Source organism: Delphinus delphis, chromosome 20 (assembly GCF_949987515.2).
Source record: "Delphinus delphis chromosome 20, mDelDel1.2, whole genome shotgun sequence".
Taxonomy (NCBI): Eukaryota; Metazoa; Chordata; class Mammalia; order Artiodactyla; family Delphinidae; genus Delphinus; species Delphinus delphis.
In genome coordinates this window covers 2,554,943-2,582,207 of record NC_082702.1, presented here as the reverse complement: position 1 = coordinate 2,582,207, position 27,265 = coordinate 2,554,943, and the positions used below count along the sequence as shown (strand labels likewise).

The following is a 27,265-nucleotide window of genomic DNA, read 5'->3' as shown; positions in this document are numbered from 1 at the left end:
TTTGACCAGGGACAGCAATCAGTTAAGTGCTAACTGCTAGTAGTAGTGGTGGTGGTAGAAATAGTAAAAGTCCTAATAATAGTACAGTTAGCTGCTATTTTGATTATCACTACCTAGTCACAGAATTGGGAAACCAAAACTAGTTCTTCACACATTCATTCTTGATACCTACTCCCAGAAACTCACACACTCACAGGGTCATACACACAACCACAAGCCCTGGGTTCCCTCTGCACATACCCTGATATTCTGATTTATAATAAGAAATACGTTCATCACCAGTTCCTGGCACAGAGCTCCCCAAACTCTTGGAATTTCCTTTGTGAGGAGCCAGAACAAGGTGTCTTTTGTTATGTTAATGAATGACTAGTAGGGGGTTGGTTGCCACGGGAACCAACCCAATTACTCAGCAGTTAGAACGTTCAGTTCCACCCCTAGACCTCCAGGGAGGAAAGAGGGCCTAGAGACTGAGTTCAATCACTAACGGCCAATGATTTAAGCAATCATGCCTAAGTAATGAAGCCTCCACAAAAACTCAAAAGGACGCAGTTCAGAGAGCTTCCGGGTTGGTGGAACACGTGGACACACTGGAAGAGCGGTAAGCATGGAAGCTCCGTGCCCCTTCCCACACATATCTTGCCCTATGTATCTCTTCCATCTTTCCACTCCCGAGTTATATCCTTTTATAAAAATTGGTGGGTGATCTAGTAAGTAAAGTAAGTGAACATTTCTCAGTTCTGTGAGTTGCTCTAGCAAACTAATCAAACCCAAGGAGGCGGGGGGCAGTCATTGGAACCTCCGATCTATAGAGGGTCAGTCAGAGCACTCGATACCTGGACTTGTGACTGGCACCTGTGGGGGGTGGGGGCATCTTGGGGACCCAGCCTTTAATTAACCTATGGGAATCTGCCTCTATCACCAGCTAGACAGTGTCAGAGTTGAGTTGAATTGTTAGGACTCCCAGCTGCTTTCAGAAAATTGCTTGATGGTGGGGGGAAAAAAATCCACACACCGGAATTGAAATCAGAATTATACATACACACACACCTCTAAAAACGCAAAGCTGGATCACTACACACACACACTGGTTTCCCATACGCTCATACACAACCACAAAAAGTGGGCCACACGCATACTTGTACAAACGCACACTTCCAGAAATGGTAGCTTCTACACACATTCACTATCTGCGGGTCCACAGACAACTACACAACCACAAAAAATGGGATCTACAGAGTCGGTATTTTAAGCTTTGTGGGCCAATTTCTGTGGCAACTGCTCAGCTCTGCATTGCGCAAAAACAGCCATACATGACACATCGAGGTGCACGAGCACACACATTCAAAGTGAATTTACACACACACGTACACAACCACAAAAACTGGGTTTCTCACACACGCAAAACACAAGGGTACACAACCACAAAAATCCTGTCACACGCGTTCACAAAGGTTCATCCTCACACATACACACAATAACACAACCTGGGCCTCACACACATAAATGCACAATGACCACCCGGGACCCGCAAGCCCAGACCTCAGGGGCGGGCTCACACCTCCCGTCTTCTCTCACAGACTCGCGGTCACCTCACGCACCGCCACAGGAGGTCGCTCGCGTCCCCGCCCGGCCGACGCGCAGCCGCGTCACTACACGAAGCGGAAACGAGTCGCAGGGGCTCCTGGGAGATGTAGTCTGGGGCCTGGAAAGGCGCCGCGCAAAGGACTCTGGGGCTGTTCGTTCAGAGAAGGCGCAAGCGATATCCCACCCCTGGTCTGGAGCAACATCCCTTCGCTCCTCTCCTGGGTCCATTCGTGTCCGGGCCGGACAGATCGGAGCCAGTGCGGGCCTGGATCCCTCAACCTCACGATCCGGGAGTGGCCGTCCTGAACGGCGCCACGTCCCGGAGGCTTCTGGGAAGTGCAGCCTGAGCTCGCAGTGCGCATGCGCGAGCGCGTGCGTTACGGTCCGTGGGTGAGCCTGGCTCCCCAAACCCCTCTGAGCTCCAGGGGCAAAGGGGAGGGTGTTGGGGCTAGAAGCCCCCGGACGGGAACGTGTAGGTGTGGATGCTGGGGAGGCTGGGTTTGGTTGAAGGGATCAAGGAAGGGTCTCAGCACCCGAAAACATCTACGTGATTTTATAAGGACAGCAACAAGTGGGGCCCTGGGAAGCGCTAGGCGGCCCTTGCGCGTGCGCGCGGCGCAGCGTGTTCCGAGGGCTGGTGTAGGGGCGGGGCCTCGGGCGGGCACGCGAGCGGCGATGACCCCAAGAGCGGCTCTGAGTGCGCGAGCGCGCCTGCGTATGCCTGCCTGTAAGTGGGTTGGGGCCTCAGGTCTGTGCCTGTGGAAAGGTCCCGGGAGAGGTGAGTAAGCGCCTGCGCACCGCGTGGCTTTATTTAGGGGCGGGGCCTCGCGCTCTCGTGGACGCCTAGGGGCGGGGCCGCGGCTCGCCGACGTGTCTCGCGCGTGAGGGGGCGGGTCCAGCCAGTGCCGGCCGAGGGCCGCGGAGGAGAGTACGCAGGCGCGGGGAGCGCGGGGAGCGCGCCTTGCCTGCGCAGCTGCCGGGGTGGGCGTCGCCGGGACGCGACCCTGGAGGACAGGTTGAGTGTGGCTGTGGGTGTGTGCCCACGGCTGCCTGGAATTTTCCGCCCGTGACCGCCTGTGGGGTTTTGTCTGGTTGTGTGGTGACGGAGTGTGAGGTGAGGGACTGTGTTTGAAGCGTGTGGTGGCGTCGCTGTGTTGTGAGAGGAGAGCGGGTTGTGGCGTTTCTGCGTGTGTCTGTGATGGAGCCAGCCGTGTGGTGACGGGGGCGTGCCTCAGGACCATGTTCGTATTTCACCGCAAGGTCTGTGGTGTTTATGTGAGGAAGAGGTGACTGCGCCTGTGGGAGGGGGGCCGGGAGTGGGTATGTAAGTGTGGCTGTGAGAATTTGTGTTGTTGAAGCGCGTTCGTGTGTGTGTGTGTGTGTGTGTGTGTGTGTGTGAGACCGACTGATGTAGGTGGCCGTTTATCGCCGTCTGGAGTGGCTGCGTGATTTGACCGGGTGACTGTATGACTGCGCTTCAGTGGCTTTGCGGTTGTGAGTGTGTGGCAGTGTGCGACTGCGCTGTCGAGGTGTATCTCTCCCTGTAAGCGTGGAAGGAGGATCCTTGTGGGGAGGACTCTGAGCGGCTTTACGGGCGTGCAGGCTCCTGGCAAGGAAGTATGTGTGCTGTTGTGGGAGGCTTTCTTTCTCGGTAAAACAGGATAACAACACCCGCGTCAGTTTTGGGAAAATTATATAAATGGCGTAACGTAGTGAAATACTCCGTGCCGAGCTTGGCACTCACCAGGCCCTGTGTAGGTGCTGGGTGTTTGTTGGAGTGCTGGTGGTCGTTTTTCGTTGTCCCCTTGCAGAGGTAGAAGCGCGGTGGTGAACGCTGGAGAAATTTGCATCTCTGAACTTGAGATTGAGCAATGCTTCTCAGAGCTGGGGATCTGACCTCTTCTAGCTGAGAAGCGGTGCCCCAGTAGCCCAGCTGCTCCTTGTTGTCTGTTATTGCATTAGTGCATTTGAAGGGAGGGCAGTGTCTGTCCTGGTCTCTGGGACCTGAGGCTGCGTATGGTTGTGTGTCTGCTTCCTAACCAGTGTAGCTTGGGGGACTCTGGGACTTCTGGTTCCATCACTCAGTAGTTGTGTGACTTTGGGAGAGGTCACTTAAATTTCTGACCCTCAGTTTCACCTGCAAAATGGGGATAATAATAGTACCAATCTTAGGCCTGTGGTGAGCGTTAAGTAGAACAGTGCCTGACACAAGTAAGCAACGAATAAATGCTAATTGCTTTATTATTAACCTAATAACCCCAAGGATTCCACACCCAGAGAATCAAACCCACAGGAAGAAAAGCAAGAAGTGGAGCCTCAGAGAAAAAGTTGCAGGTTAAGAGATAAAGTAATCCTAAAGGCTAAATTGAGCTTAGGTTCAGAATTTTCTAGTCGGGGTCCTAGGAGGGCACGAACAGAGGGTCTTCCTTTATGGAGATATCCCTAGGGAGCCTGTGGTGTCAAGACGCAAGCACTCAGAGTTAATTTCTTTCATTCTGAGAAGCCCACTGGTCAAGACCCAGTGGCAGGGACTGAGGAGGAGTATCTCCTGATAACACAGCGATCTAGAGACATCTCCGTGTCTAGAGCAGGGTTTCTCAGGCTTGGCACTTTGTTTTTTTTAAAATAAATTATTTATTTATTTATTTATTTATCTTTGGCTGCGTTGGGTCTTCGTTGCTGTGCGTGGACTTTCTCTAGTTGCGGCGAGCTGGGGCTTCTGTTTGTTGTGGTAAGCGGGCTTTTCATTGCAGTGGCTTCTCGTTGCGGAGCACGGGCTCTAAGCGCGCGGGCTTTCAGTAGTTGTGGCTCATGGGCTTCAGTAGTTGTGGCGCACGGGCTCTAGAGCGCAGGCTCAGTAGTTGTGGCGCACAGGCTTAGTTGCTCCGCGGCGTGTGGGACCTTCCCGGATCAGGGCTCGAACCCGTGTCCCCTGCATTGGCAGGCAGATTCTTAACCACTGCGCCACCAGGGAAGCCCCAGCCTTGGCACTTTGGATGCTTTGGGGCAGATAATTGAGAGATGGGGGAGAGCTGTCCTATATATTTTCGGATGTTTAGAATTATTCCTGTTTTCTACTCCCCAGATGCCAGTAGCATACCCCTGCTGCCCCAATTTTAACAAGCAGAAGTGTCTCCAGACACAGCCTGGTATCCCCTGGAGAACAAAATCACCCCAGTTGAGAACCACTGGTGTACAGGACCATGATGAGGGCACACCATGAACATTTTCAGGGCGTGAGGGTGGGGAGGAGAGCAAGGGGGCTGGATGAGAGAGGTGATAAAGGGATAATGTTTCTGAGATGAGAAGAAAGGGTGTCCAAAGCCTGCAACATGGGTAGGCTCTGAGAGGCACTCATTCATTGAGCAGTCAGATGCCTGCCATGGGCCAAGCACCTTGCTAGTCAGGATGGACCAGGTTTCTACTCATTGGAGCTTGCATTTAGTAGAGAGATGAAATTAAATTTATAACAGGTGGCAGTAATTATTTTGAAAAGGAAAGCAGGGTGAAGGGATTACAGGGTGACTGTGGGTGCTGTTTTCAGTGTCGACACCCAGGCTTCCCATGGGCATCTCAGTCAACTCCAAAGCCAAGAATGGCCACCATCAGTGACTCCTTGGAATCCTTTGATCAGGGAATCTAAGGATTTGGCTTTTCTCCTCCCCAGTGCTGAGGTCTGGACTCTTAACAGGGAGAGGTCAGATCTCCAGCCCGCGACTGAGGCTTGGAGACTGGAGCAGTAGTTCTAAACTATGGCCTTGCATAGAATTTAGAAATCTTAAAAGATAAAAATAAGACATGCCTGGACTCCATCCCCAGAGATTCTGACTTAATGGTTCTGGCAAGGGGCCCAGCCATCAGTATTTATTAAAAAGCTCCCAAGAGATTCCTGTGTACAAACAGGGTTGAGAGCTACAGCTGTGAGAGTTTGTGGGCTTCTCTGGGGCTTCTCAGAATGAAAGAAATTAATTCTGAGTGCTTTCAGTATCTTATCAAAGGCAGTCCCTACAGCTGCACTTCCCTGCAATAGGGACATTCCTAGCCCCATCCTACAAGTGAGGAAATCAAATCTGTACCTGTGCCAGCAGAGCAAGGGCAGGTCTGGCATTCAGATGCAAAGCTTATGTTTTCTGCTATAGCTGGGCTTGGGTCTTTGGAGAAAGTACCTTTCTATATCCCCGGCCTCTGGGGCTGGCAAGTTCAGGATAGAGGTGATCTTAAAATACTAGATAGGTGGTATAGCAAAAACAAACTCTGGCTGAACGGAAGCAATGTGTGGGTGCATTAATGGCTGGCTTTCAGTTATGTCAGGTCCCACCCCAATTCAACACCCAGCACAGGCCCCCAGGATCACAGGGGTGCTGTGCCCCAAGGGGAGGCATGGCCACTGTCCAGTAACTCTTTATTTTAATTTATTTATTATTATTATTTTTTGGCTGCATTGGGTCTTCGTTGCTGCACGCGGGCTTTCTCTAGCTGCGGCGATCGGGGGCCACTCTTCCTTGTGGTGCACGGGCCCCTCATCGCTGTGGCCTCTCCTGTTGTGGAGTACCGGGCTCCAGGTGTGAGGACCTCAGCAGCTGTAGCAGCGGGCTCTAGAGCGCAGGCTCAGCAGTTGTGGCACACGGGCCCAGTTGCTCCACGGCATGTGGGATCCTCCCGGACCAGGGCACAAACCCGTGTCCCCTGCACTGGCAGGCGGATTCCTAACCATTGTGCCACCAGGGAAGTCCCTCCAGTAACTCTTTAAGCTTGTTCTCATCCAGGTTCTAGCCATCCCTACCTTAGGAGCAGGAATTTAGCCTTGTGCTAAATTGCAAAGCCCCTTCCCACCCTAAGGTATGGGACTCTGGAAGAGAGGCCAGGTTTACAGCGCTGCCCTGACGTGGTGTGGGATCCAGCCTCTTTATTTGTGGTGGTGATGGTGTTTTGAAAAGGTAATTATATATATGATACAGAACGCCAAAGCGTAGATAGATGGGGAAAAGTGAGTTTTGAGTTTCCAAGCCTAGTGACCCAGTTCCCTTCTTCAGGGACAATCGCTGCTACCAACTTCTTTATTTCCCTTCCAGAACTTGTCTGTACCTTTTCAAACTCATGTATTCGTATCCTGTATTTTGTTTTTTCTAAGCATTTTCTCTATATCTTTATTCTCCTCATTACACCATATCTTGGAGATCATTTCACACAGTACATATAGAGCAGATTTCTCAACCTCAGCACAGTTGACACTTTGGACCAGATTGTCCTTTGCTCTGGGTGCTGTCCTGTGCATTATAGGATGTTTAGAAGTATCCCTGGCCTCGACCCATTAGATCCCAGGAACACCTCCCACCCCCAAGTTGGGACAACCATAGATGTCCCAGGCGTTGCAAGTGTCCCCTGGGGGCAAAATTGCCCCCAGTAAAGAACCTCTGAGGTAGTGCTGCCTTGTTCCTTTTAAGAACTACACGGTGTCCCATATGTGCGTGTAACATTCACTGATTTTCTTATTGATGGGCAGTTGTTTCCAATCTCTTGATAGGAGTAGTAATTGTAATAGGGAAGAACCTTTGTATTCTTTTTTTTTTGTTTTTTTTGGCTGCACTGTGAGGCATGTGGCATCTTAGTTCCCCCGACCAGGGGTCGAACCTGTGCCCCTTGCAGTGGAAGTGCAGAGTCCTAACCACTGGACTGCCAGGGAAGTCCCAGAACCTTTGTGTTCTATTACAAGTTAATCACTAAAGGGAGGTTGCTTATAAGCTTGAACTACACATAATGGGTTTCTCTGGGAAACCCTGCCTCCCAGGTAATGAGCATTAAGCTAAAATACCTTTGTTTAGCCCATAGGAAACATCCTGACCAAACCCACCTGTGAATGACTGCAGGAAGGAAGAAATTAACACATCCCCTCAGAAATGTTTGACTTTTTTCCCTCCCTTTTAGTATAAAAAAATCTTGAATTCTAACTCAGGAAAGATGATTCTTTGGGACGTGAGTCATCATCATCTACGTCTGCTGGCTTTCCGAATAAAGTCACTGTTCCTTGCCCCAACAACTCGTCTCTCGATTTACTGGCCTGTCGTAGGGTGAGCACTGTGAGATTGGCCTCAGTAACATAATGATAATAAAGAAACTAACATTTGTTTAGCACTGGCACTGCTCTAAGTGTGTTACATGTTTTCATTCATTTAATTTTCACCACAGCCCTGTGGAGTCATCATTGTTATTTGCCTCATTTGACTGTTGAGGAAGCTCAGGCCCAAAGAGGACAGGGAGCATGTCTGAGGTCACACAGGTAGTGGGTGGCAGAGTTGGAAGCTGAACCCAGACAGCCTGGCTCCAGATGGATGCCCTTCACTGTAGGACTGTACTGCCTCTTCCTACAAACCCTGTCATTTTACACACATACGAGAACGTCTGAAGACAAATACCAGAAATGAGGTTACTGGGTTAAAGGGTATGTGCACCTTCAGCCTTAAAGATATTGTTGGGCTTCCCTGGTGGCGCCATGGTTGAGAGTCCGCCTGCCGATGCAGGGGACGCGGGTTCGTGCTCTGGTCCGGGAAGATCCCACATGCCGCGGAGCAGCTGGGCCCGTGAGCCATGGCCGCTGAGCCTGCGCATCCAGAGCCTGTGCTCCGCAACGGGAGAGGCCACAACAGTGAGAGGCCCGCGTACCGCAAAAAAAAAAAAAGATACTGTTAATTTCTCTCCAACCAGCACTGTGTGAGAATTCTTACTTCGGCCCTCTTAGTGTCAGGCTTCCTTGATGATGCGTGGTGTATACTGAATTAAAAAGGAAAAGAAAGGCAAGAAATAACCGTGTGGCTGTTGCTGAAGATATCTCATGTAAACTTTTAACAGCTAAGGGTGAAGCAGGTTTTGTTTACCCCATTGCACAGGTGAGCAAACAGGCTTTGTGTGGTTCTCCCACAGCCAATAATTGGCAGAAGCGAGCTTTGAATCCAGAATTATCTAATATCAAACTGCTGTTCTTTCCTCCCCAGCAGTGCTGAGTCCCTTGGAGAAAATTATTTTGTGGACAAGAATCGTGCTCCTTCAACTTGGGGTGTGTGTCAAGGGCAAACAGCCATGAGAAACCACAGGATGGATGCGTTGCCACTTCCTGGAGCAATCCATTTTACTTGAGGAATCAGAAGAGAAGAATCTGGTAAATGATTTAAAACATGATTTTATATTAACACACAGACTCAGATTTATCATGATGTAGGATGCAGAAAGTTATATGGATGTTTCAGAACAAAACAGAAGATTTCAAGGGTTTTATGTTATGGGGCAGCTGCATTGGGGTATTCTCAGGCCACAGAGCTAGCCATTAACCCTCCTCTACTGTGCAGGGACATTAGTCAGAAGTTCTCAGACGCCACGTGTCAGTGAAGTGCTGGAGCTGGCTTGCCCTGCCTCACATGAACCCATTTTGCACACCTCTCCCCAGTTCCATATTCAGTGACATCAGTTTGATATATTACAGTGGGCCCTGGTGGGAGTATGTACACCGTGGAAATTGGCAGACACTGCAAATTACCCAGCACATCACTGTCCCAAGTTTGAATACAGAGAGAATTCAGGCATCCAGGATTCTTTGTCACCATTTTCTACACAAGGGAAGCCTTGCTCAGCACAGTCAGAATTGAAGGCCAGGCCACTCGGTTTGTCACTGAGCCACAACTCATCAACCTTAGTGTGCTCTGCTCCAAAGCTCCCCTAGTGCTGTGGCACTCTGATATAACAGAGGTACATATCTCGTAACTGCGGTGCCACATTGACACCTCCCGAACCCTGCCAGAGAAGACAGTGCGAGTATTTGCCATGTAGACCCTTATCCTGCTCCAAGAGGACAGACTGTGCTGCATGTGGATGGGGCTTAAATCCAGGCTTCATCACTTAAAGCTCTGAGACGTTGGGCAGGTCTTCTTCCCTCTTTCATCCTCAGAATGGAAACTGGAACCCATGTGGTCAGTTTGCTCTAAAGGTGAAATCATATAATGCATATAAATATCCAGTACAGCTCTCAGTCTCATACTTACTACTTTTATTGATTTTTAAATTTTTATTGGGGTATAGTTGATTTACAATGTTGTGATAGTTTCAGGTGTACAGCAAAGTGAATCAGTTATACATATACATATATCCACTCTTTTTCAGATTATTTTCCCATATAGGTCATTACAGAGTATTGAGTAGAGTTCCCTGTGCTGTACAGTAGGTCCTTATTATCTCATACTTATTATTAACTGGAGGACATTGTTGTCACCAGGGGTTGAGCACATTTAACATGCACACACCTGAGGGCTTCCCCAGAGCATGTGAACAGAAGGACAGTAGACTGTTCAGAACAGAAGACTCACAGCCCACAGCACTGGCCACATGCCACACTAATAACAACAATAATGATAAATACAGCTACCATGATAATTGTCTTGTCTGCTCCTCACAGCAGCAGCCCTTCACCTTCCTTTTGCAGACATAAAGGATCAAGGTAAAGACCCAGTAAGGTTCAGTGTCTTGCCCAAGGTCACACAGATACACACAGGAATGGTGGTCAACTCACAGCGTGCAGTGGAGAACAGGAGGTGAAGGCAAAGGCAGATGTAGTAACAATAGAATTAGTTTCCCACGTAATGAAGTGGCACCTACTGCATGTTCAAGAGGCCCCTACCCCAGCTCAGTGGGCCAGGGAGGGCTCTTTGAAGAAGTGATGGTAAAGAAAGTATTTACTACTGGGCCATTTAGTCACTCACGTAGCGAATAGTTAGCCAGCCCCTTCCACGTGCCAGCTCCTGGTCCAGGGCACATGGGGCTTATGCTCAAGTGGTTGGGACAGACTGTAAGCACCAGAAGCAAATCACATAGTGTGTTAGCGAGGAGAACTGTGGAGAAAAGAGAAGTCAGAACTGGGAAAGGGAGAGGTGGGGGGTGATGGATAGGCGGGTCAGGGGTAGGTTGCAGTAATAAATACAATGGTTAGGGTGAGCCTCACAGATAAGGTGAGGTTAGAACAAAGATTGAAGGGAGTGAGGAACTGAGACAGGGGAAAGAGCATTGCAGGCGGGGTCCTGAGGCAGGACTGTGGCAGCTCGTTCAGGGATTGGCAAGGAGGCCAGTGTGAGGAAGGGGAGAATTGTAAGACCTGAATTCATAGCTCATGGGAGGGAAAATAAGGCCAGATACTACATGTAGGCTCTTACCTAATCCTCACAACTCCAGAAGTAGTTCTGTGTTGTCCCCGTTTAACAGGGGAGGAAACTGGCACAGAGAGGCTAAGTAATTTGCCCAAGGTAACACAGCTAATAAAAATAGTCATCAAGCCCAGGTGGTCCAACTTCAGAGTGAGGTGTTTAACACACGCCAGGCCACCCAGCCGCTCCCTGTAACCCAGGTGAAGACAGGGCAGGGCTCCAAGCTCCTTCTGGACCTGTGAGTCTGAGTTAGGCAGGGCTGGTGTCCCATGGCTCCTTTCTGCCCTGTTGGAGTGACCTCATAGGCTAACCTCAGTGATCTCCAACCAGCCCCTTTCATCTGGCCTTAGCGCAACCCTGAGATTCCTCTGAATCATGCATTTTTTTTTAGCACCAGGTCATTGACAAAAGAGAAGAAAAGCCTACTTATAGGGCACATGAATGGGAAGGAACAAATGGAAGGGTCACTGTATTTGTTTCCCATTGCTTTGGTGACAAATTACCACCAACTTAGTGGCTTCCAACACACCTTCATTCTCCTACGGTTCTGAAGGTCAGATGTCTGAAATGGTTTAGGCAGGGCCATGTTCATTCTGGAGACTCTGGGGAGAATGTGTGACCTTGCCCTTTACAGCTTCTAGATGCCACCTGCATTCCCTTCCTGCATCTTCAAAACTGGTGGCACAGTGTATCCAGACCTTTTTCTCTCTGACTCTGCTTCCATCATCTTCTCTGTCTCTGACCTCCTGCCTCCCTCTCGTAAGGGCCTTATGACCACATTGAGCCCACCTGGATGATCCAGGATCATCTCCCCACCTCAGCATCCTTCATTTCGTCATATCTGCGAAGTCCCCATTTTGGCCTTTTTTAGACCCTGCCCTTTTCCAAAGACAAGAGGGCTTGGAATGACTGCTGTTAGAACTGTTCTCTGTGCTGTGGTTTCAACATAAAATGGTTGCACTCCACCCCACTTTCAGCATGCCAGGAAGCATTTTGAACTGGTTATTAAGTCAGTCAATAATTTTTATTGAGCACCGCTTTGCACAGGGCGTGGTCTCACACATGGGAGGAGAGAGTGAACAAAACAGTTAAGGTGTCTGCTCTCATAGAGCCCAAGTCACATGGGGGAGATGGTACCTGCATAAACAAGCCCTTTTCAGGAAGCCGGGGGTACTGCACAGAAAATGGAGCAGTAGAATGGCATAGACTGTATACTATGAAGCAGTGCTGTCCTGTAGAAACATAATGCAAGGCAGAATTTTAAATTTTCCAGAAGCCATATTGAAAAAAGTAAACAAATTAATTATTAAAGTTAATTTTAATAATACATTTTGTTTAACTCAATACAGTATATCTGAAATATTACCGTTTTAATTCGTAATCAATATAAACAATTACCAGTGAGATTTTTTTACATTCTTTTTTTCTTTTTTAACTGAGTCTTTAAAGTCAGGTGTGTCTTCTACGTGTATAGTGCACCTCAATCCAGACACTTAATTGATCTGTATTTAAATTTCATAAAATTTACCATTGGAAAAGTAGATTCACACACCCAAGTTGTTCCAAACATACTTAAAAGTTTACAGTAACTGAATTAAGGATCAATTCTTAATTTTAGATTAATAATAAATTTTAATTCAGTGATTTTAGTATTTATCATTTATTATGGTTTTAATAATAAACAAATTGAAATAAAATTAAACATTTTCTTATTTCCAGAACTCCACGTCTCACGTGGCTGCTGGCATGTGTTGGGCAGCACAGGTATAGAGTGACTCAGGGTGATAGAGGGCCTCCTGTGGAGGTGATGCTTGACGTCTCACCTCTTCCTCTCCCACTAATGCACACCATTGAGATTACCCTTCTAGATTTCTGCATACCTATCTAATGAGTCCCTTCTCCAGCTGTTGCTTCCCCCTCGCCCCTCCCCCACCACACACACCCAGTTTATTTGCCACATAGCCACCGAGAAAAATTTTGTTAAATGTTAGGTCAGCCACATCATTCCTCTGCTCAGCCACCAACCCCCCATGATGCCTTATTGCGCTTGGGATGAATTCCAAACTGCTCCTCACCCCTTCATGATCTGGCCCCTCCTGCCCTCACACACCTCCTAGTCCACCACTCCCCGTCTTGCTCATTCTGCGTCAGCTCACCCGCCTTCGCACTTCCCTTCACATGCAAGCATGTGCCTGCCGCAGGGCCCTTGCACCTGTTGTACGTCTACCCAGAATGCCCTTCTCCCAGTGCCCAGGTGGCTCACACTGCAGTCACACTTCGGCTCAATGTTGCCTCCTCTGAGAGGCCTTTCCCTGCCACCCCGTCACTCCATCCCCTGCTCGGGTCCTTTTTTTCCTGCATAGCAGTGATCTCAGCTAACACTGTGTTCTATTTTTTTTTTTTTTTTTAACACTGTGTTCTATCTGGACCTGTCTTCCCTGCTGGAATGTAAGGTACTTGGGAGCCAGTACCTCTCTGCTCTAACTCTGCTCTCTCCCCAGCACTGGGGACAGTGCCTGGCACCTGATGAGCACTCCACAATTCCTTGTCAGATGGAAGAACAGGTGTCTGCCTGTCTCATTTGCCTCCTGATCTGGAGCCTCCTGTGATCTTAAGAACAGATAGTGTTGGCCGTGGTCCCTCCCTGATCCTGAGAAGGGGCAGGAATGCTTCAGAAGATGTTGTGACCTCCCACAATGTGCATGTCTGTGCACGTGTGTGTGACCAGGGTGTGGGGCCAGGGGATTCTTATCCTAGAGACCCTGGGACCACCCAGAAGGCCCAGTCGACTCATGACTTCTCTTCTCTCCCAGCCCCACCTTCTCAGCACTCTGCCCCTCTCCAAATTGAAACCCTCAAGGGGGAGGAAAGGATGCCTGCTGCACGTGGGAAATCCAAGTCCAAGGTAAGTAGTGGTTCCTCGTCCTTTGGGAAAGTTCCATCGTGTAAGAAACCATTTGCTTTCCTTCCATGGGAACATCCTATCCCACAGAGACCCAGCCAAGACATAGTCCCTGGCTTCCTTCCATCACCACCACCGGGTGTGGGAGCATGAGAAGGGCCACTCAGCGTCCCCCCTCTCCTTTTTTCTCAGTGTGCACGTGACCATTCACCTATTCATTCAGCATCTCCAGGGTCTCTGCCTGTGCTGGGAGGAATACTCTCCCCAGAGAGAAGACCAGAGCCACCATGATTTCTCGAGGTGGACATGAGTACCCAGGTGGGACCTGCTGGGGCAGAGGAGGATTGGATGCTGTACTCCAGAGTTAATCTCTTGATGTTGCTTTGTTTTTACATGTACACCCCATTTTTACAAGGAGGACATCTCTCTAAGAGACTCCTCATAACCTTGTATTCAGGTTGAGTTAGTTGGAGCCAGGCCAGTGAGTCAGCCTCCTGAAATGAGCATGTTTCAAGACTAGATGATGAAGTGATTTTCTACAATAAGCCTCTTCAGTGTAGTTTCTCATAATAGACACTTTTGCCCTCTAAGTTATGTGTATTCATTCCCTATTGCCACAAACTTGGCCATTCAAAACAGCACACATTTATTATCACACAGTTTGTGGGCTGGAGTTCAGATACAGCTTGGCTTAGCTGGATCCTCTGCTTTGGGTCTCACAAGGGTGAAATCAAGGTGTCAGCAGCTGTGGTCTCATCTGAAGCTCAGGGTCCTCTTCTGAACTCATTGGTTATTGGCAAAATTAGATCCCCCTCCTGCATTTCATGTGGCTCCCTTCATCCCATCTTCAAACCAGCAGCAACAGGTCACATCCCATTCATCCTTCACATCTCCTAGACTTCCCTTTCTGCTCTCCTGTTCCACCAGCTAGAGAAAATTCTTTGCTCTTCGGGGCTCCTGTGATGACATTGGGTCCACCTGGATAATCCAGGCTACTCTCCCTATTTTAAGGTCAACTGATTAGTAACCTTGATTACATCTGCAAATAAACTTTTGCCACGTATAACGCAGACACATGTGGTTAGGGACATGAATCAGCAGCCAGACTGCCCAAATTGAACCCCAGCTCCTTCATTTACAAGCTATTAGATCTTCAGTAAGTCACCTCATGTCTCTGGGCCTCAGTCACTGGCTAACATGAGCCAGTACATGCAGAGTACTTAGAAAAATGCCTTGTCTTTGTCAATGCCCCATAAATCCAAGTTGATATGCTTTTTATGCAACAAAATCTTTATCATGTTGCATTGTGTTTTAGTACACCTGCCCCTTTTGATCTCAGAACCGCAAATGTTTCCTTAATAGAATCCTGGCACCATGTATCTCCCGTGTTTGGAAGTCCAACGTTTTCTCAGCCATGTGGAAGCACAAGCCCACAGTGAAAGGACGTGTGATTTTCCATTTCAGGCACCAGTCACATTTGGGGATTTGGCCATCTACTTCTCCCAGGAGGAGTGGGAATGGCTGAGCCCCATTCAGAAGGATCTGTATGAAGATGTCATGTTGGAAAACTACCAGAACTTGGTTTCTCTCGGTAAGGCTCTCCTGCCCCCATAATCCACAGCTGGCTCATCGTGGGACATGAATCAATCAGTCTAGTCAAGAAAACAGAAGCCACTCCAGTTTTTTTGTTGTTGTTTTAATGGCTTTATTTAGGTATAATTTACATATTATACAATTCACCCATTTGCAGTATGCAATTCAGTGATCTTTTTAATGTATTTACAGAATTGTGCATCCATTACCCTAGTCAATTTTAGAACATTTTCATTATCCCCAAAAGAAAGCCTATACCCATCATCAATCACTTTTTATTTCCCCCTGCCCACTAATCCCGCCAGATTAGGCAAACACTAATCCACTTTCTGTCTCTATGAATTTGCCTGTTCTTGGCATTCCATAAACATGAAATCAAATATGTTGTCCTTTGTGTCTGGTGTCGTTCACTTAAGGTAATATTTTTGATGTTCATCTACATGGTAGTGTGTATCAATACCTCATTCCTTTTTATGGCGAAATAATATTCCACATTTTGTTTATCCATTCACCAGTTGGTGGGCATTTGGCTTGTTTCCACTGTGTGGCTGTTACGAATATGCTGCTGTGAATGTTCACATACAAATTTTCGTGTGGATGCATATTTTCATTTCTCTTGGGTATATACCTAGGAGTGGTATATGCTGGTCATATGGTAACTATATATGTAATCTTTTGAGGACACCTGGCTTGTTTTTAAGAGAAAAAATTTAAAGTATTGACTTAACAGGTACTATTGAAAGGTGAATATTAGACACAGATGGTAACTGCAGGACACAGCCACCATCCTAGGGCTGGGAGGACAGAGGAAAGAGTTGAGAGTTTTTAGGACTCTGAGGAAGGGACTCAGACTTCTGAAGGAGAGGGGTGCACTGCCTGGTTTATCCTCCTGAGGGGGCAAGATGAGGCTAGTTCTGGAAGTGCAGGGAAAAAAAGAAAAGCATAGATTGAAACCAGCAGTACCCCTATTGGTAGATGCTGACACGGAGCACCTGGCATAGAAGTGTGGATTACAGCAGATCAGAGAACGGTGGGCTTGGGAGCAGAAAGGCAATAGCTGAATAACCAGCCTCAGGAGTTTCTGGTCCAACTTTTCATGAAAATAGTTGGCTTTGTAGAGTTAGAAATGAATAACTCTGCTGGCTATGACTGAACTTTCATCCTTCTTATTCTCCACCTATCCTTTACATCCTCCATGCTCCTCTTGCACTAATAAACCCCATTTTTGTTGACACAAAGCTTGGCTCTGACAGCTGTGGTGCCCACATCATGCTCAGTTCCAGTGTTTTCCTGTGTGCAGGACTTTCCTTTCGGAGGCCAAATGTGATCACCTTATTGGAAAAAGGGAAAGCACCCTGGATGGTGGAGCCAGTGAAAAGACGCCGGGGCTTGGGTGAGTGACAGAGAACCAAGGCTTAGAAGCTGGCATTCTGTGTAAAGGTGCCCTCCATCATGAGAGGGCAACATCTTTAAGATAATAGTTGAGAGCCACTTTCTCCACCTCAGAGGCCCCAGGCTTGTGCAGAAAACGCAAGCCTCTTCAGTATGAGCCCCAAGAGGGAGAATAACCAACATTTAACAAGCTCCTTATTAGGTACTCTTTTAAGTACAGGTTCCTCCCAACAACCCTATAAGGTAGGTACTATTATTATTCCTATTTTATAGATGAGGAAGCTGAGGGCCAGAGAGGTTCGGTGACTTGCCCAAGGTCACCCAGCTAGGAAGTGGCAGCAGAGTTGGAGTTTGAACCCCAGCTTCCGGTCCCAGAAGCTCAGCTTTCAACAGCCTCATCCCCACCTATCCAGTCCCCTGCCTCGGCTTTCATATTTCCCTTCAGAGAAAGTGTGTCCTGATTTCTCTAATGATAGCATTTCAAATGATCAAACTTGCATCATTTTCTTCAATCCTTAAAAAAAAAACTAAAAATCTTTTCCATAACTGTTTATTTTGACTGCTTTTCAAGAACTCATTCCCTTTTCTCATAGATTCCTCTTTGGTTGGTCAAGTTATGGGTTTTTAAAATTTTTTTGTGTTTTTTTGTTTGTTTTTATAGATTTATGAGTTTATTATTTGTGGTAAAAAGCACATAACATTAAATTTACCATCTTAACCATTTTTAAATGTACTGTTAAGTATATTCACATTGTTGACCAAGAGTTATCTAGAACTTTAATTTGCAATACTGAAACTCTGTATCCACTAAATACTAGTTCTTCCCACCCCTCCATTGAGCCCTTAGTATGATTTTGACTACTATGGGTACTTCATATTAATGGAATCATGCAGTATTTGACTTTTTGTGACTGGCTTTTTTCTGCTTAGCATAATGTCATCAAGGTTTCATCCATGTTGTAGTATGTGACAGGATTTTCTTCTTTTTTAAGGCTATATAATACTCCATTGTATGTATATACCACATATTCTTTATCCATTCATCTGTCAATAGTCATTTGGGTTGCTTCCCCTCTTAGCTATTGTGAATCATGCTGCAATGAACATGGGAGTACAGATATCTCTTCGAGATCCTGATTTTAATTCCTTTGGGTATGTACCCAGAGGTAGGATTGGTGGATCATATGGTAGTTATGTTTTTAATTTTCTGAGTAACCTCCATACCATTTTCCACAGTGGCTGCACGATTTTTCATTTCCACCAACAGTACACAAGGATTCCAACTTCTGCTCATGCTCACTAGCACTTGTTATTATTTTTTAAAAATGTTTATTTATTTGGCTGCGCCGGGTCTTAGTTGTGGCACCTGGGATCTTCGTTGCCACTTGTGGGATCTTCGTTGCAGCACGCTGGTCTTACTGTGGCATGTGGGTTCTTTTTAGTTGCGGCATGTGGGTTCTTTAGTTGCGGCATGCAGACTCTTTTAGTGCGGCATGCAGGCTCTTGGTTAAGGCATGTGGGATCTAGTTCCCTGACCAGGGATTGAATTGGGCCCCCCTGCATTGGGAGCATGGTGTCTTAACCACTGGACTACCAGGGAAGTCCTCTGGTTTTTTTGATAGTGGCCATCCTTATGGTGTGAGGTGATATTGTGGGTTCAATTTGCATTTCCCTGATGATTAGTGATGTTGAGGATCTTTTTATGTGTTTATTGGCCATTTGTCTGTCTTGGAGAAATGTCTGTTCAAGTCCTTTGCCCATTTTTTAACAGGGTTATTTGTCCTTTGTTTTTAAATTGTAGGAGTTCTTTATATATTTTGCATGTTAATCCCTTATCAGATATATGATTTACAATACCCATAGGTTGCCTTTTCCCTGTCGTTTTATTTGACATGCAAAAGTTAAGTTTGAAGTAGTCTCATCTGTTTTTTCATTTTGTAGCATGTGCTTTTGATGCCATATCTAAGAAATCAGTGCCAAATCCAATGTCCTGAAGCTTTTCCCCTATGTTTTCTTCTAGAAGTTTAATAGTTTTAGGTTTTACACTTAGGTCTTTAATTTTTTTTTTTTTTTTTTTTTTTTTTTTTGCTGTACGCGGGCCTCTCACCGCTGCGGCCTCTCCCGCTGCGGAGCACAGGCTCCGGACGCGCAGGCCCAGCGGCCATGGCTCACGGGCCCAGCCGCTCCACGGCATGTGGGATCCTCCCAGACCGGGGCACGAACCCGTGTACCCTGCATCGGCAGGCGGACTCCCAACCACTGCGCCACCAGGGAAGCCCCTTTAATTTATTTTGAGTTAATTTTTGTATATGGTGTATGGTAGGGGTCCAAGTTCATTCTTTTGCATGTAGATACCCAGTTTTCCCAACACCGTTCGTGGAAGAAACTGTTCTTTCCCCATTGTATAGTCTTGGCACCCTTGTTGAAAATCATTTGACCAGATTTGCAAGAGTTTGTTTCTGGGCTCTCTATTCTCTTCCTTTGGTCTACATATCTATCTTTTTTTTTTTTTTTTTTTTGCTGTACGCGGGCCTCTCACTGTTGTGGCCTCTCCCGCTGCGGAGCACAGGCTCCGGACGCACAGGCTCAGCGGCCATGGCTCACGGGCCCAGCCGCTCCGCGGCATGTGGGATCCTCCCGGACCGGGGCACGAACCCGCGTCCCCTGCATCGGCAGGCGGACTCCCAACCACTGCGCCACCAGGGAAGCCCTACATATCTATCTTTATGCTACTACCACACCATCTTAATTATCAGGAAGTCTGAGCCTTCCTACTTCATTCCTCTCTTGCAAGATTGTTTTGTCTGTTCAGGGTCCCTTGAGATTCCATATGAATTTTAGGACTTTTTTCTATTTCTTGAAAAAGATGTTATTGAGATTTTGATAGGGATTGCATTGAATCTGTAGATAACTTTGAGTGGTATGGACAGTTTTACAATATTAAGTCTTCCAATCCACAAGCACAGGATGTCTTTCCATTTATTTATATCTTTTGATTTCTTTTAGCAATGTTTGTAGCTTTCAGTGTACAAGTCTTTCATCTCTTTAGTTAAACTTGTTCCTAAATATTTTATCCTTTTTGATGCTATAATAAATAGGATTGTTTTCTCAGTTTCCTTTACGGAGTGGTCATGGTTAGTGTATAGAAATACAACTGATTTTCGGGTGTTGATTTTGTATCCTGCCACTTTACTGAATTCATTGATTGGTTCAAACAGTGAGGTAGTTCCTTCTATTCATATTTTTTTGAGTGTTTTTATCATGTTAAGTTTTGTCAAAAGCTTTTTCTGCATCAGTTGAGATGATCGTGTGGTTTTTATCCTTTAATTTGTTAATGTGATAGACTACATTTATTTTCCCGTATTAAACTATCCTGGCATTCCAGGTATAAATCCCACTGGCTCATGTGTATGATCCTTTTAATATGTTGTTGAATCTGGTTTGCTAGTATTTTGTTTAGGATTTTTGCATCAGTATTTATCCAGGGATATTGGTCTGTAGTTTTACTTTGTTGTGATGTCTCTGGTTTTGGCATTAAGGTAATGATGGCCTTATACAATGAGTAAGTATTCTCTCTGCTTCTGTCTTCTGAAAGAGATTATGGAGAATTGGAATGATTTCTTCCTTAAATGTTTGGTAGGATTCACTAGTGAACACATAATGGGCCTCGTACTTTGTTTTTGAAGTTTATTAATTACTGTTTCAGTTTTTTAAATAGATATATGCCTATTCACATCATCTTTTTCTTGTGTGAGTTTTGGCAAATTATGTCTTTTAAGGAATTGATCAGTTTCATCTAGATTATCAGATTTGTGGGCATAGAATTGTTCAGTTTTCTTTTATTATATTTTTAATTTCCATGAAATATGTAGTGAAGTCCCCTCTTTGATTTCTGATATTAATTTGTGTCTTCTCTCTCTCAGTCTATCTAGAGACTTACCAATTTTACTGATTTTCAAAGAACCATCTTTTTATTTCATTGTATTTCTCTATTGATTTCCTGTTTTCATTTTCAATGATTTGCTCTAATTTTTTTTTCTGCTTACTTTGGATTTAATTTGCTCTTTTTCTAGTTTCCTAAGGGGGAAACTTAAATTTTTGACTTTAGGTTTTTGTTCTTTTCTATTATATGCATCCAGTGCTATAAATTTCCCTCTAAGCACTACTTTCAGTGCATCCCACACATTTTGATAAGTTGTGTTTCCATTTTCATTTAGTTCAAAGTATTTTAAAATTTCTCTTGAGATTTCTTCTTTGACCCATGTGTTATTTAGAAGTGTGCTGTATAATCTCCACGTATTTGGGGATTTTCGAGTCATCTTTTTGTTAGTGATATCCAGTTTAATTCCATTGTGGTTTGAAAGCAGACACTATGATTTCTATTCTTTTAAACTTGTTAAGGTGTGTTTTATGGCCCAGAATATGGTCTGTCTTGGTGCATGGTCCATGTGAGCTTGAGAATAATGTTAATTCTGCTGTTGGATGAAATACTCTATAGGTGTCAATTATATCCAGTTGAATGATGGTGTGGTTGAGTTCCATTATGTCCTTACTGATTTTCTGCCTGCTGGATATGTCCATTTATGAGAGGAGGGTGTTGAAGTCTCCAACTGTGATAGTGGATTCATCTATTTCTCCTTGTGGTTCTATCAGTTTTTGTCTCATGTAGTTTGATGCTCTGTTGTTAGGTACATACATGTTAAGAATTGTTATGTCTTCCTGAAGAATTGACCCCTTTATCATTATGTAATATCCCTCTTTATCCATGATAACTTTCCATGTTTTTAAGCCTGCTCTATCTAGAATTAATATAGCTACTTCTGTTGTCTTTTGATAAGTGTCAGCATGGTCTACTTTTCTCCATTCATTTACTCTTAATCCATATGTGTCTTCATATCTAAAGTGGGTTTCTTATAGACAGCATACAGGTGGGTCATGTTTTTTATGCACCCTGAAAAATCTCTTTTAATTGATACATTTAGACCATTGACATTTAAAGTGATTATTGATGTAGTTGAATTTATATCTACCATTTTGTTACTGTTTTCTATTTGTTACTTTTATTTTTTGTTCCTGTTTTCGTCTTCCACTCTTTTCTGCCTTTTGTGATTTTAAATGAACATTTCATATGCTTCCATTTTCTATCCGTAGCATACTTTCTTTTTTATACTTTTTTTTTTTTTTTACTTTTTAAACTCTTTTTAGTGGTTGCCCTAGAGCTTACAGTACACATTTACAGTTAATCCATGTCCACTTTTAAATAACACTGTTACCACTTTGTGGATAGCATGAGTACCTTATAATAAAATAATGCTAACTCCTTCCTCCCATCCCCTCTATCATTGCTATCATTTACTTCACTTATATATATAAGTATACATTAGCATACACACACATAAGATAAATATATAAGCATATGTAATCAAATACATTGTTGCTATTATTATTTTGAATAAACTGTTATCTGTTAGACTAATCAAAAATAATAAAAGGCCTTCATTTATTCCTTCTTCAGTGCTCTTCCTTTCTCTATGTAGATCCGAGTTTCTGACCTACATTATTTTCCTTCTCTCCAAAGGACCTCTTTAACACTTCTTGCAAGGCACGTGTACTGGCAACAAGTTCTCACAATACTTGTTTATTTGAGAAAGTCTTTCTCTTTCACTTTTGCAGGAAGTTTTCACAAGGTACAGAATATTAGATTGGTGGGTTTTTTTTCTCAGTAATTTAAATATTTCATGCCACTCTCTTCTTGCTTGCATGGTTTCTGAGAAGTAGAATGTAAATCTAATCTTTGTTCCTCTATAGGTGGGATCTTTTTTCCCCTCTGGCTTCTTTCAGGATTTTTTCTTTGATACTCTGCAGTTTAAAAATGATATGCCTAAAAAGAAAATTATATGCCTAGGTATAGGTTTCCTAACATTTATCCTGTTTCGTGTTCTTTGAGCAGCTTAGATATGTAATTTAGTGTCTGACATTAATCTGGGGAAGTTTTCAGTCATTATTCTTTTTTCTCTTTCTTCTCCTCTGGTATTTCTATTACAGATATGTTATTTCTTTTGTAATTGTTCCAGTCTTTGGATATTTTGTTCTGTTGTTTCAGTCTTTGTTCTCTTTGCTTTCCAGGTTTTGAGGATTTTATTGATAAATTCTTTAACTTGCAGAATCTTTCCTCAGCTGTGTTAAATCTACCAAAAAGCCCATCAAAGTCATTCTTCATTTCTGCTACAGTGGTTTTGATCTCTTAACATTTCATTTTGTTTCTTCCTTAGGATTTCCATCTTTCTGCTTACATTGCCCATCTCTTCTAATATGCTGTATACTTTATCCACTAGAGCCCTTAGCATATTAAACATACTTGTTTAAAATTTCTGACCTGATAAGTCAAACATCCCTGCCATATTTGAATCTGGTTTTGATGCTTGCTTTGTCTCTTCAAGTTGTGTTTTTTGCCTTTTGGTATATCTTCTAATTTTTTCTTGATAGCTAGCCATGATATACCATTTAAAAGGAACTGCTCTAAATAGGCCTTTAGTGATGTGATGGTGAGGTGGGGGAGGGAAGAAGTCTTTAGTCCTATGATTAGGTTTTCAGTCTTTTAGTGAGACTTCTCTGGATTGTGAACATCACAAGTGATTCTGTTTTTCCCTCCCACGTTAGGTGGGACAAGCTGGCTACAGCCAGGTGGAGTTGGATATTTTCCTTCCCCAGGTCAATTAAGCTCTGATAATACCTCAGCCTGATAGGCTCTGGTTACCTACCTAGTGTCCCCTGAGGGCAGGCCTGGTTAAGAGGAACAGACTGATCTGGCATATTTCAAAATGATTCCTTTTCCCCACCCCCTGGAGGCAGCCCAAGATAATTTTTCTCCTATATTTAACGTGAGAATCTGATCAAACTCGTAAAGGTAAATCTTGCCATATTGTGTGGGCTGCTTTGACTAGGTCCCCCTGGAGTTTTTAACTCTCAGAGTTGTTGGCACTGAGCCTCCAACAATTCATTAATTATAGTTTAGGTTTTCCTGCCCCAGCACAGGTTCCCATGGTGGTTATGCTTGTGAGCCTCTGCTCCAGTAAGCTTCAGTTTGTCTCTCCAGTCTTGGAGGAAGTGGTTTGCCCCATGCCCTCCCCTCTATAATGGATCTAAGAAGAGTTGTAGGGCAAAATGGTGACTTCCAAACTTTTACATGAGGAGCCAGAAGCCAGAAGTCCAGTTTGGTTTTTTTTAATATTCGATTTTAAGAATACATTTTAAAAATTTACAACTTTATTGAGCCACATACTGTAAAATTCATCCATATTAAGTGTATAATTCAGTAGTTTTTGCTAAATTTACCAAGTTGTGCCACCATCTCCATAAACCAGTTTTAGAACAGTTTTGTCACCTCAGTAAGATCCCTCATGACCATTTACAGATAATCCCCATTCCCACCTTCAGCCACAGGCAACCAGTAATTTACCTTCTGTCTGTATTTTACCTTCTGCCTTTTCTGGACATTTCCTATAATAAAACTACATTCATCTGCTGAACAATGTATGGAGTTTAATGTGGTATATGGTATACATTTATTCTCTAAATAAAACCTTTATTTATTCATTTCCAATTGCGCTTCCCTGAATTTCAGTTATGAAGTGTTTCTATAAAGCCCTTACTGTGTTAAAACCATAATGAGACACTAAAAAGTTATTCTGATTATCATCGTTATTATGATAATGATTGCAAATAGCTTTATTTTTCTAGCACAGGAAAACAAATTGAATTTCTTGATGTCTTTCAGACTTAGGATCTAAATGTGAGACCAAGAAGTTATCTCCATATCAGTGCAACAAATCTGGGCAAAGCATCTATCAGAAAGCAGTTTCTACACCACAAAAAGTTCCCACAGGAAAGAGAAGCTGCAAGAAAAATTCAGTCCTAATAAAACCCAAGAAAGTGCATTCAAAGAAGAAATCTCTAAAATGTAACGACTGTGGGAAATTCTTTAGTCAAAGCTTATCTCTTAAACTTCATCAGAACTCTCATACTAGAGAGAAGCCTTATGAATGCAGTAATTGTAGAAAAGCTTTCAGACAGATCTCATCCCTTATTCTTCATCAGAAAATTCACAATGGAAGGAAAATCTATGAATGTGATAAATGTGGGGAAAGCTTCATTCAAAGAACAACCCTTATTTTACATGGGAGAAGTCACGATGAAAAGGAAATCTTTGACTGTGGGAAGGCCTTGAGTCAATGCCAATCTCTCAGTATACATCAGAAAATCCACCTTGTCCAAAATGTCTACCAGTGCAGAAAATGTGAGAAAGCCTTCATTCGAATGTCGTCTTTTTTACTTCATAAGAAAATTCACAATGGAAAGAAAATACATAAATGTAATGAATGTGGGAGAGGCTTCAGTAAGAAATCAGTCCTTGTTATACATAAAAGAATTCATACTGGAGAGAAAACCCATGAAAGTGAGAAGGCCTTAAGTCAGAGTTTACAGCAGCAAAGTCACCATGTAGAGAATCCTTATAAATGCAGAAAATGTGGGAAATTCTTTAATAGGATTTCATCCATTATGCTTCATCAAAGAATTCACGCTTCAAAGAAACCCTACAAATGTGATAAATGTGAGAAGATCTTCATGCGGCTTTCAACCTTTACTCTACATGTAAGAATTCATAATAGAGAGAAACTATACAGATGTAATAAATGTGACAAGGTCTGCAACCGGCATTCATCCCTTATTCAACATCAGAAAGTTCATACAAAGAAAAAGAAACTGTTTGAATGTAAGGAATGCGGGAAGATGTTTTCTGGAATTGCCAACCTTAAAATACATCAAAACATTCATTCTGAAGAGAAACCTTTCAAATGCAATAAATGTAGTAAAGTTTTTGGCCGCCAATCATTTCTTATTGAACATCAGAGAATCCATACTGGAGAAAAACCCTATCAATGTGAGGAATGTGGGAAAGCCTTCAGTCACCGAATATCTCTTACTCGACATAAGAGAATTCATACTGAAGATAGACCCTATGAATGTGATCAGTGTGGGAAGGCCTTCAGTCAGAGTGCACACCTCGCCCAACATGAAAGAATTCACACTGGAGAGAAACCATATACATGCAAAACGTGTGGGAAGGCCTTTAGCCAGCGTACATCCCTTATTCTACATGAAAGAAGTCATACTGGAGAGAAACCCTATGAATGTAACGAATGTGGGAAGGCATTTAGCAGTGGCTCAGATCTTATTCGGCATCAGAGAAGTCATTCTTCAGAGAAACCCTATGAGTGCAGTAAATGTGGGAAGGCATATAGTCGGAGCTCATCCTTGATTCGACATCAGAATACACATTCTGAGGAAAAGGCTTAAGATTGTTTTAAATATGTAAAAGCTAAGAGGGAGGCTAGCAAAGTAGCAGAGACACAGGCATGGGAAGATGCATTTGTCTATAACATAAATTGTGTAAAAATGGGACAGTTTGATGGTGTGTCCCACTTTGAAACCCAAAGAGCAAAAGTCATTGGTGATTTTGACCTGAGTATTTGAAATCAACTGAGGCAGTGACTTTATCATAGGTCTTTGTTTCAAAATAGCAAGCTCAGATGATTGGATCAGTCATTTTTAATGAAGAGCATTCTTCATTTGATAAAAATAACTGGTACTTCATTTCCAATGTAATTTTAAAGCTATTTCATTGGTTATGTACAACAAAGTGAATTGTAAATCCATTTTTCTGGATGGAGCTGTGAGCCTGATTTAAGGTCACATGAAGAAAGAGTTTGAGTTTGTCCCTTAGAACTAGAAGTATCACACAGAAGGGATTTCTTCACAAACCAGGGTGCCATTTTCAGCTGGCAGAAACTTCTGGTTGAGAATAAAGAAGATTGAGTAAAGATAGCACTCATAATTGTGTGAAGCAATAGAGTCATTACCATACTGTCTCTATGGATATGAAGACATATGATCTTAATGGTGTGAAAAATCTAACAAGCCTGGGATAAGCTAATGAGGAAAAAAAAACAGGATGTATTGAAGAATGAGGAACTTCAGAACAAGGAGAAATCATTTGTTATTGTTTTGTTTGAAAATGAATTTATATTTATATGAATAAACATTGGTATTTTCATGTGAAAACACTGGTGTACAAGTGATTGGTGGAGAATGGGATGTCATGGACTGAATGTGTCCTCCCAAAATTCGTTTGTTAAAACCCTAACCCCAATGTGATTGTATTTGGAATTGAGGCCTTTGGGAGATAATAAGGGTTAGATGAGGTCATGAGGGTGGGGCCCTCATAAGAAGATTAATGTTTTTAAAGAAGAGACACCAGAGACCTCTGCCATGTGAGGACACAGCAAGAAGGTGGCTATCTGCAAGCCGAGAAACTAGGCCTCACCAGTATCCAACCTTGTGGCATCCTGATCTCAGACTTTCAGCCTCCCAAACTGTGAGAAATAAATTTTGTTTACATCACCCAGTCTATGGTATTTTGTTATGGCAACCTAAACTAATACATGGGAAAAACCCTGCATTTATGTGCCAGGCTCTTTCATGTCAGCTGTTCACCATATATGTAATAGTTTTCAGTGCTTCTTTCCAGTTTGTGCAAAATGTGTAAGAAATA

At 44.0% G+C, this 27,265-nt stretch overlaps 1 protein-coding gene across 7 annotated transcripts; it reads left to right on the top strand.

Moving 5' to 3' along the window:
* Nucleotides 1-471: 471 nt before the first annotated feature.
* Nucleotides 472-27,265, top strand: ZNF667 (zinc finger protein 667). Of its 7 annotated transcripts, none has more exons than XM_060000091.1 (7): nucleotides 8,195-8,468; nucleotides 8,574-8,737; nucleotides 12,486-12,530; nucleotides 13,580-13,671; nucleotides 15,031-15,259; nucleotides 16,562-16,654; nucleotides 24,431-27,265. In XM_060000091.1, the coding sequence occupies exons 4-7, from the start codon at nucleotides 13,639-13,641 to the stop codon at nucleotides 26,008-26,010; spliced, it is 1,935 nt and encodes a 644-aa protein (XP_059856074.1). In that variant the 5' UTR covers nucleotides 8,195-8,468; nucleotides 8,574-8,737; nucleotides 12,486-12,530; nucleotides 13,580-13,638; the 3' UTR covers nucleotides 26,011-27,265. The 7 variants fall into 7 exon arrangements, with proteins under 7 accessions (XP_059856076.1, XP_059856075.1, XP_059856077.1 ...); XM_060000096.1 differs by having other exon boundaries at nucleotides 8,197-8,468; nucleotides 15,133-15,259; XM_060000093.1 differs by lacking the exons at nucleotides 8,195-8,468; nucleotides 12,486-12,530 and adding an exon at nucleotides 472-598.